The 10,685-nt window shown below is 40.0% G+C and overlaps 1 protein-coding gene across 2 annotated transcripts in view; it reads left to right on the top strand.

Annotated features, from left to right (window-relative positions):
- Nucleotides 1–10,685, top strand: part of TMCO3 (transmembrane and coiled-coil domains 3) — a 33,154-nt gene that overhangs the window by 687 nt on the left and 21,782 nt on the right. Inside the window, exons 1-5 of one of the 2 annotated variants that reach the window (XM_079322898.1) lie at nucleotides 102–243; nucleotides 2,181–2,723; nucleotides 7,252–7,431; nucleotides 9,035–9,226; nucleotides 10,024–10,152. In XM_079322898.1, coding sequence (XP_079179024.1) covers nucleotides 2,277–2,723; nucleotides 7,252–7,431; nucleotides 9,035–9,226; nucleotides 10,024–10,152 — 948 coding nt within the window. In that variant the 5' untranslated portion in view covers nucleotides 102–243; nucleotides 2,181–2,276. Of the gene's footprint in view, nucleotides 1–101; nucleotides 244–2,180; nucleotides 2,724–7,251; nucleotides 7,432–9,034; nucleotides 9,227–10,023; nucleotides 10,153–10,685 lie in introns of those variants that run through there. The other variant, XM_079322899.1, reaches the window with a different exon arrangement.

The following is a 10,685-nucleotide window of genomic DNA, read 5'->3' as shown; positions in this document are numbered from 1 at the left end:
TGCGGCGAGAAGCCGCGGTGACGTTTCCCGCCGCGAGGCGGCGCTCGGAGCGCGGGTCCCGCCCGGCTGCGCTCCCAGGCGCCGCCCCGGCGCTCGGGCACCGGCGCGGGGCGAGGGGCGGCCGCAAGGACGGGGCTGCTCGGTGCCCTCCGCCAGCGGCCGCCGCCCACTCACACCCGTGCTCGCCGCCCTGCGATCCCGCCCTTCCCGCCCCGGCGCTGCGGGCCTTCCTCCGTCCCTCAGGTGAGCGTCGCTGCCGAGAGCGCCGGAGAGGGCGGCCTCTTTTCCCCGTCCCTCCGCCGCCATGAGGAACAGGGAGCCAGGCCGGTCGCTGCACTCTTCTCCTCGGTTCTCCCCCGATGCCCCCGCCCGTCCGGCTCCCCGGGGCGCGGCGCCGCGCCGCCATCGCCTCAGGTGCGGCGGTGCGGGCGCGGCCCCGCCCGCCCGCGGCTCCCGGGGAGGAGCTGTGGGTGCCTGGGGGGCGAGTGAGGGCGGGTGGGGAGGGAGCCGCCGGAGGGGTCTGCAGGCGGGGTCCGGTACTGTCGGCGTGATGGAATCAGGAGATACCGAGTGTGTTCAGGAAGGGAAAAGGAGGAGATGAGCTGCAATCCAACAGGACGCAAACGCTCCTTAAATAAGGACTCCAAACGACAGGAGTTCCCTCCTATCTGATACTTAGTGGTGCTGAATGGAGATGATTGTTAGTTTTTTTGCCTTTTTTTTTTTTTTCCGCTCAGCATCGCATCTTTTTTTTTTTTTTTTTTTTTGCTACGTCAGATCTTTTATTCCCCTAAGAGCTTTCGAGCACTGCCCCAGGTGTCGCTCCTCTAAACAGATTTTGTTAGCCAAGTAAAAAGCACTGAAATAAAACTGTCCCGTGTGTGAACCACAGTGCTAAGTTTGCACAGTGCAACAGTGAGTGAACTTTGCTGGTGTAAATCTCTGATCAAAATGCAGTTATGTGGTTTGATGAACCGCATGAGGCGTGTAGTAGAGTCTTTTACTCACCTTGGATATACACTGGGTGTTTTCTTCTCCCTCTTTCTTGCAGAAATAGGTTGTAATACATATTTAGCAAAATCTCTGCCCCAAGCCTACTAAACAGGGAGAGCATTAGTTTGTATATATGAATAAATATTTCCTTAAATTTCACTCTAGAACTTTGTCAGGTGGGTGGGGATTATTATTTTCCTCATTTCTTAAAAGTAATAAACCCCACATCTTTATCAAAATTCCAAAATATTTGTAAATAATTTTGTAAATAATAATTCAAATTTACGAATTTATTTATTTAAAAATAAATATTTGTAAAATAATTGATTCTTTTATTGAGATTAGACTGATGTGATATGCTTTTGCTACTTTTTAAATTGTACCCTGCTTGGTGTTAAAATTGAATATAGCAGTTTAAGTATAGATCTTCAAGTAGTTGCTGGGAAATGAACTTACGAATTAATTGATTTAATGTTTTTATAATTTATTTTAGAATCTTGAAGATCCCTTATAGATTTTTAAGTAAAGTACCTCAAGGCCCCACATCCTTTCAGATGAAAGTGGTCTTTGATCCCAACTAGTAGCACTCAGAAATCCAGGAAGTTTTGCTGTTCTTTCTTCCACAATTATGATTTATAATGTAATCTGATTAGGTTTTTTTATTATTATGTTTTGTTGAATGTGTGTAGTTGAGTTTGTTAATGCTTCTGAGACTTTATGAATAATAAATGATTATGGTATAATCTTTTAGGATAGGTTTGAGAAGAGACAGGAGGTTTACTGATAGCTAAGAGTAATTATATTATTCTTATACTATTCTTGTTGGGCTGGTTTCAACACCATTTCTAGTGCTGGGTTGAAATGCAGCCTATGACATCATGGCCTGATATTTTTAAAGGCTTTTCTCTCATGTGAGAAGTGCAGACGAAGTGACCATGTGAAGTGAATGAGCCTTCCAGTAACTGCTTTTAAAAGAAAATGTTATCTAGAAATAGTCAAGGGGAAAACAAAAATCTATCAATACCCTCAGACTGTTTATTGGTTTTCATAAATGATGAGTGAAGAAGACTGTATGTGTTCTGTTAAAGCTTGTGATGCAGGAGGCAGTCTTGGATTTATTTTCTGCATTTGTTTGGTCTAATGGCCCAACATTACCATGTTTGATACTGATGGGTACTGTCTTGCAGCCTGGTGTGCGTACTGGAGATGCAGAAACCATGTAGCAGAAAGCTGTGAGCAGCTGTGGATCATCAGTTTCTCCCTAGAGCAATCTAAAGTGAAGAATGAAGGCGACTGGGTTTATTTCCCTGTGGACGTTGGTGTCTCTGCCTTGTGGCCCGTTAGCAAGCCCTGCAGAACGGGAAGATGTAGTGAAGCATGCAATAAAGCTGCACCGTGGGAAAGGAGCTGTTATCACTCAGAGGAAGCAGTGGGTGTTGGAGAGCTGCAGAAAACTGTCTGGTCTGCTTCGCCAAAAAAATGTTGTTCTCAACAAACTAAAAAATGCCATAAGAGCGGTTGAGAAGGATGCAGGACTGTCTGACGAAGAGAAACTTTTTCAGGTGCACACCTTTGAAATTTTCCAAAAGGAGCTAAATGAAAGTGAAAACTCAGTCTTTCAGGCCATCCATGGCCTCCAGAGAGCTCTCCAGGGTGATTACAAAGATGTTGTAAATATGAAAGAAAGCAGTAGACAGAGACTGGAGGCCTTGAGAGAAGCTGCAATTAAGGTTGGTTTCTCCATGTTTTTTACTATTTGTATTCTAATTGCAATTTTAACTTTATTATGGCACAGTTTCAGTCTGTTTTAATAAGAAAGGGTATCTGCATAAAACTTGCAATGTTTACTGTTTAATGAAGTATTTGTTTTCATTAGTAAATTTACAAGTAATTCTGGTGTAGGGCTTAAAGCTTATTAGATGTCAATAGTTCTTATCTCAAAGCTAACCATAATCATAAGATCTATGGCAAATACAATGTTAAAGAGAGATGAATAAGAGTGAATCAGTGCACATAGCACAGTTTCACTAGACAAGCCAGTGGCACTAGCTGAGTGGAAGTAAAATCATCCATCAAATGGTGAAATACTGTTTTTTCCATTTTAAATGGGAATTGCTCAACCAAAGTCCAGGTTAAAACAGAATGATTTGTTGCCTTTCATTTCCATGTTTGTATAGATGTGAGCAAAATGGACATGCAAAACAGTAAGTGACTAGATTTTTTAAACTCAGTATTGCACTCCTAGCCTAAGAAGTGCAGGTTTCAAAAGCAGTGCTTCCAAGAAAGAGTCAGCTGAAATAGCTTTGCCAAGAAAAAACACAGATGAGTAACAGTTGAACACAAATACTTCATGGAAAGTTTGAGTTCCCATGTCCTGTTGAGCACAATTTGCCACTGTCTTCTGGACTTGGTAGTGCTTAGACTGTGTACTGGAAGTCCCCTATTGAGAGAAAATGTAATTTAATGTATTTGGTATTTAAATTGCTCTTTTCCTTTCTCTACCCCTCAGCCAGTGGAGGAATATATTAAGAATTTTCTTTGTTTTCTGTCTTCCAAAAGAAGAGGCTACCCTTGCACAAGGGAGTGAGAGAAAGAACAGAAATATAATTGGCATTTAGCATTTGAGTTGTCGGAGTCTCTAAAGGGCTTAGCTTTTTGCTAAGAAATATGCACATCTTGACAGGTAAAGATGGAAAGAAATTATGTGTGAAAAAGATGTCCAGTGAATTGTGCCAAGATAGGCTGGTGGAATTAGAAATCAGAATGTAAACTTGGCAGACTGGAGTGATTCTGTGCAGTGAAAATTAAGACCAAATTGCAACATATTTGAATAGAGATTAATTTGGATCTAGATGTATTCCAATGAACTGCTTTATATGACTTGTATATTGATATTTTATGGTCGTGCCAGCTTTTGCTGTATAGAAATGTCATAGAAATTGTCATGAGCTTTACTTGATTTTCCACCTTTTTCTTTGTCAGAGCTTGTAAAATAGCAGAAGTGAGGCTGTCCAGAACCTTCTTTCCCATTTATCTAATTTTTGGTAATGTTACTGTAAAATAATGAAGTAATTTATCCTTGAACTTGAGAATGGTGCTTCTAGTAGGAGGCATTTGTGTACAATGATGTGTTTTAGAGGTGTGCCCTGACAAAAGTTTACTTTTGCAGCATTGGATTGTGTATGCTTTTCTTGTATTACAAAAATATTTACTTGAGTGAGCAATCTTTTGCACCTTCCTTCTTATGCCATGCATGTGGTTGTTTAATCAGAATATTTGTGTTTCTAACCTTATAATTGTTGGATAAAGGGAAACAAAGGATATGGAAAAATGCATGTCAAAAAGATGAAAATTGCATGAGATACATTTGTTTTGGACTTGTTCTTTATTCATAAGACAACACATTAAGTCCATCTTTGTCCCAGTTCCATTTCACTGTAATGATTATTTTGTTAGTATACTCATAGAACGTCTATTTTTTAAACAATGATGAATGGAAAATACAAATAACTGTAGGGGATGCTGGACTCTTCCCTGTATTTCTGTTGAGTTGAAGTGCTTGGAAGTCATTAGTGCTGGGGTATGTATATATGTCTGATGTATTTCTTGCTGGCTCTGCTGCTGTGAAAAGATGTAATGGAATCATTCATGGTGTGGGGCACGGGGAGGTAAGAAGGAAGCAGTGAAGATGATTTCTGCCTTCTTTTGCTCCAGGATCCCCCTTGGAAGTTCAGAAAAAAGCAACAAAAATCTTACCTGCTTTTTAATTAGCTTCTCATTTCTTGGATACTTTCTAATCAGACATGGGTGGAAAAAAATAACTTGCAGATATTACAAAGATGCAACCTCTTCTGCATGTACATTTGTCATCTCTGATTAAATAGTAGAGGGCAACAGCAACACTGCATTTTGAATCATCATTGCTCCAAAGTCCTGCTTAATCTTACTTCCTTTTGCCCATGTGTTTTTGGGTGTTCCTGTTAAATGCACAAACCTTATCAGTATTACTTTGCTTAAGAGTTTGCTTGGTATGTACCTCATGGTCAAGTGTCTCCAATCCCAGCCTGAGTTTCAGAACAGTGTTTGTACTGTGATGCACTCCTGCTTAGCATGTAGCAGGTTGTTTGAATCAACTTGTGCTTTTTATGGACACAATTGCCTGTGGTTGTCCCAGTTTACTGCTGTCACACTTGGCTCTTGGTGGAAACAGGTGACACTTTAATAGACTACAGAAACCTTTATCTCCATTAATTGAAGGAACTTGCAGCGAAACTCTTATTTTTCCAAAGCTTTTCTACCTTGCTGTTCAGGGAAAGTTAACTTCTTTGAAATTAGAGAACTATTTTTTATGTGGTTTGCCTCTAGCTCTGTTCAGCCTGTTTATCTTGGCCAATGGAACTGCTTGAGATGGGCTCCTTGCACCCAAAACCTCTTCCATTTTTGAGGGGAAAGAATCCAATCATTATCAATTCAATTTTGTGTTCTAAGTTGTTACTGAATTGGCAGAGAATCTGCAGCTCATATGGGGGTTGTTTCTTACATCCTTTGAGCAATGTCTGCTAGCAGAGAGCAACAGATAGGAAATGTTTTTCCTTGAGGCTGTATGAGAGTGACTGTGTCTCCTACTTACGTGTTGCATAAGAACTAATTGTTGACATTGGGCCAAATACATTAATAGTTATATTCTTCCCAGCTCCAGTTATTTTGGGATCTGGGTACTTTCACCATGAGGGTGTAACAGATAGTTCAACAGACACCAGTACTGTGGTTTCATCACAATCAGAGGCATTCATCCTACTGTCAGGATTTTAAAAGGATTCAGCTACAGTTACTGTTTGTATTGAACATATTCTTGTCATCAAGGAATTGGATAAATTATGTGCATGTTCTTGCAACTTCCAAGAGGAAAAATGTTCATCTGCAAATGTGTGGAGGAGGAGACATTCCAGTTATTTAAGCATAGGCATTTAGGACAATTGTATAAGCTCAGGTTATTGAAGATATCTGTAGGGGGCAGGCAGATAAAGCACACAACCTATGGGAGACCGTTGTTCTCTGATTTCCAACTGGGCGTGGCAGGGGCAGGACTTCTGGAGACAGGAACTTGTGTTTTCTGGGAATCGAGCCAGACCTATAGATTGCTTGCAATTTTTTTCCTGTTTTTTTTTTTTTTTTTTTTTCTTTTTAATAATATTGGCTCTCTAAAAGAGCAGAAAAAGTGCCTCTCTCATCCAAGTATTCTCAGCATCCTGAATCTAACTGAAAGGAACGAGTGCTGCCCTTGTGTCTGTTTCCTTACTCATAGCTGTTCTTCAACAATCTTCAAAAGAATAGAGGTGTGTAAAGGAAAGAATCTTTTTTCCCCCCAAACCCTCAAGTTGTTCTCTGTCAATATATGAAGTATTCTGTTTGGTTCCTGTTATGGTAACTATGTAAAAGGCCTTAGGCCCAATTGTGAGTAAATTGAGCTTTTTAGTTCTGTTTTTGAACCTGAAAGATCAAAAAAAAAAAGGCATCGTAAGTTTATCAGGGAACTTACTGAAATATTTTCACACCATATCAAACCATATTAGCATATTTCCTCTTTTTCCTTTAGAAACCTAGTAATTTCAGAAGCTGTCAGTGGAAGTAAATAAGAAGCCCAAACTGAAATAGGGGGAAAAGTTTTAATTCTGATGGGAAAAGTGCTTTTTGGGAAAGAGGAAGCTTTGCCAGAGTGATTGGCTGCTCATCTCTGCCCAGCTCTTTTCTTTCTGTTTCCACAGTCACTGTAATTTTTGAAAACCATAAACAGACTTCTTCCTATGTTTATAAAAGGGCTTATAAAGTTAAGATTCATTGTGCTTTACATCTGTTTGTTTATTGTAGATAGTATAGCTATACTTTCAAGGTATTATGCTTCCCTTCAAAAGCACGAAGTTCTAAACTTTACTTGGCTCTGAAGTGTTTCCTAGAGTTTATCAAAGTAAATCCTTTCTTGTCTTTTCTGGATCATAACCTTGGGGCAGGTCTACTGTTTAGTGTAATAAAAAAGGCAGTTGGTGGATATTTTGTTTGATTATTGTTTTTCTTGCCCACTTACCCAAAGAAAATTGGCACAAGAAAAACCAGTCTTTAAATATCTTCATGACGTCTATATTGCTTTTGCAATTCCACTGATAAAATGTTTGGTGTCAAAAGAAGCACACATTTATGTCAAATGTTTTTTCTGCTCAAAGGCCTTCCAACACTTTATCTGTGTGTTGTAAAATTCAACAGGAAGAAATGGAGTATGTTGAACTCTTAGCAGCAGAAAAACACCAGGTTGAAGCCCTTAAGAACATGCAGCACCAAAACAAAAGCCTGTCGATGCTTGATGAAATTCTGGAAGATGTCAGGAAGGCAGCTGATAGATTGGAAGAGGAAATAGAAGAGCATGCCTTTGATGACAACAAATCTGTAAGTGATGCTTTAGACTCAGTCATTTAATTGGAGTTCACTTATTTGTAGTTGGTGTTTGCACTGTGCTTGTTTCTCTTGTGTTACATAGTTGTTAGGATTTTAGTGATTGTTAAAGAGTGAGCAAACAGGAGTAATTGCTCCTTTTTGCTAGTGATTTCTGTGGTTTTGGTTTGAAAGTCTTCCCTGTAGCTGCCACTTTGACAGGGACAAGAGTAGTCCATCTGACTGACACAGGCCATGAGAGATACAGCATCTCTGTGGTGGTGGGGACTGTGATGGTTGCACTTGGCAGGATATGTATGGAGTTAACTTTCTCAAGAAAATGAAAATGTGGAGACAAATGGTATGGGAGACCAAGAATCCTTGCAGTTGGTTTTCACAGTCTGGGAAAAGATAACTTGTTCAAAGGAAAGGCTTGAAATGGGTTTGTGATGTTACTTTCTTCCTTGTCTGACTTCCTCTGTGTTTTTCTGGCCTACCTGCACTGTTTGTTTTTTGTTTTTGTTTTTGTTTTTATGTTGCATGATGGGACAGTATTCTTCTGGTAAAGCTATGTGTCTCTGGAGCCAGGAATGTCAGTTTATTCTAGTGTCCCATTTTGCCTTCCTCAAACAGACTCCCTAAACTGGCCCTGTTTGCATAAACACGGGTTACATTTTATTTGGCTTCTGCTTTTGGGAGTTTTTTTTATTTCCAGGTTGACTCCCGAGATGATCCTAGTTGTGTTCCGCTGAGGATGCAAGAACAGTTTCTCTGTAGCAGAGAGCCAAGCCGTGTGTTGTTTCTTACGGGTTTTTTTGGTAGCTGTGCTGGAGGGGAGGTGGAAGCGGTTTCTCGTTCGGTGTCCGGCAGGCGGGAGCGGCCGTGCCCGTGGGAGCCGCACCTGGCGGCGGGCGGGGCGGGGCGGCGGCAGCGCCCTCTGCCGTCCCGCCGCGGTACCGCAGCCCGAGCGGAGCGGAGCGGGAACCGGCAGCGCCGCCTCGCTCCGGCATCGCCCTGCTCCTCTGCTCGGAGCTCCGTCCCTGAGAGAAAGGCAGGCATCACCTGCAGCCTGGAGGACTATGTGCTGCTCCATCATTGCAAGGAACAGTGGAGTTTTAGACTAGAGAAGCTTTAATGCCGTCATCGATATTCTGATAAAGATACACAAGCTTCTATTAGAATATAGCCAAATTGTGAAGTGTAGCAGGTAAAAATGAAAAAAAAATCTGCATTGCAACCTGCATTCCAGAATTGCTGTTCTGAGAAATAAAATCCTGAAAATAAATAAGTAGAAACAGTTGCTATAATCTCTCCTTCAAATTTACAGGATAGCGGCCTTTTCTTGACTTGGAATGTAATCTTTAGTTAAGATTTTTTTTGAAATTAATATCACTGTGTAATTTCCAAATGGCTTTGTTCAGTAAGATGTTACTTTTAAAGACATCAAGTTTTGATAAAGAGATGGAAAGATTTTTAGAGAAAAAACCTGCAGTATTTTTAGTCCCTGTCAAGAAGTTCTGTAGAAACTTCTAGCACATCTAACAGTCTTTCCCTTTTTATGATATGCTTAATTGACTCCCCTTTTTTTGTTTGATTATTTGTTTTCTATTTCTTGAAGGTAAGAGGTGTAAACTTTGAAGCAGTTTTAAGGGTGGAAGAAGATGAAGCCAACTCCAAAAGAAATGCTTCAAAAAGAGAAGTAGAAGATGACTTAGGTCTTAGTATGCTTATTGATTCTCAGAACAATCAGTATATCCTTACTAAACCCAGAGATTCAACCATTCCTCGTGCTGATCATCATTTCATAAAGGTAGTAATTTTAGAGACATTTTTGTCATTCACTTTTGGATTTAGTCCCATTAGTTTGCATGTGAGTACTAGTTGGTTGGAGTGAGTATAGTTTCAGCATTTGTCTCTCTGAAGTTATCCCAACATTCATGATTCCCCCATCTATGGTGATTCAGCCATGCGTTCCTACTCTTAGGTTTGTCTTCACAAGACTGATCATGATGCCACGTGAATCCTCTCTGTTTTTATTCAGCTTCTCTTGTTGCACCTTTGGGGCACTGTCCCTTCTCTCAGACTACAAAGTGTTAAAGCTACCACTGTGTTTAATACACTTGCATGTTGTCAGTAGAGAAAATGTATCTGTTTGTGCCTTGTGATGAAAAAAGGGATACTGGAAAATGCATGGACATGGTAGAGTTTTGATTGTATTTGTGCTTCATATAGAATAACTGGATTAGTATTTTTTTTTATTTATAAAACCCAAAACAGTTCTGTTTCACCATCTTGTTTTCATGCAAGGCATCATTCCACCCAGGAAATAGCCTAATTTCTGTAATATATTTTGAATATTTATAAATTGATTTAAAGTCCCCCAGTTACTTAAGGTCAGTACCTCATCTGCTTCATCTGAAAAACTGCTGTGTTTACACCTGCAGCAGCACTGAGGTCAATTTACAGAAGTTTTGTTTTCTTTTCATGGGAAGTAGTCTACATTTAATTTTACAGTGCTAATTATCTTTTAAAAGATAATAATCTTCAATTTCATCCCAAATTTATATGTCCTTCATAATAATACCTTTGTAAATCTTATCTATTTAGGATATTGTGACCATAGGAATGTTATCACTGCCATGTGGCTGGCTGTGCACAATGATAGGATTGCCAACCATGTTTGGTTATATCATCTGTGGAGTACTCTTAGGACCCTCAGGACTAAATAGTATCAAGGTAAGTGTGCAAGCCACTTCTTGACTGATTTAATGTGTTGAAATCTTTAAAAGGAATTTGAAAAGAATGTGATATTGCCAGCTTCAAATGTATTTTAAAAAAAGATATCCCCAAACCTCACCCTATACTAAAGGAGGGCTTCAAATTTTATGTCTTTGAATAATTTTGTATTTAGTATTTTTTCTTCTATGAAATTATGACAGTTGTTGAAAGTGAAAACTGAAGGTTGTGTGTTGTGGAAGTTTTATGTCAGTTTTTGGTTTTTTTTCTTTCTTTCTTCTTGATTTAATCATAAGGCATCACAATTGGGAGCCAAATTATTTAAATGACATAAAATATACAGAAACTTGCAAAAAGTCAGTGTTGTCAATGGAGGAAGCACTTAAAACAGATAAGTTCCTCAAGGAACATAGCTTGACTTTCTAGTAGTGCTTTCATCCATCCTAGTCCCCCTATTCCTTTCCCAGTACCCTCCCCACATTCCTGAAGTCTTTTGAACCTTTTTAGCTCCATCACGTGTACCCTGATTACTG

This window comes from Erithacus rubecula (assembly GCF_903797595.1).
Source record: "Erithacus rubecula genome assembly, chromosome: 1".
In the NCBI taxonomy this organism is placed as follows: domain Eukaryota; kingdom Metazoa; phylum Chordata; class Aves; order Passeriformes; family Muscicapidae; genus Erithacus; species Erithacus rubecula.
Note: the sequence above shows the minus strand (reverse complement) of the source record. Positions and strands in the feature narration are given on the sequence as shown.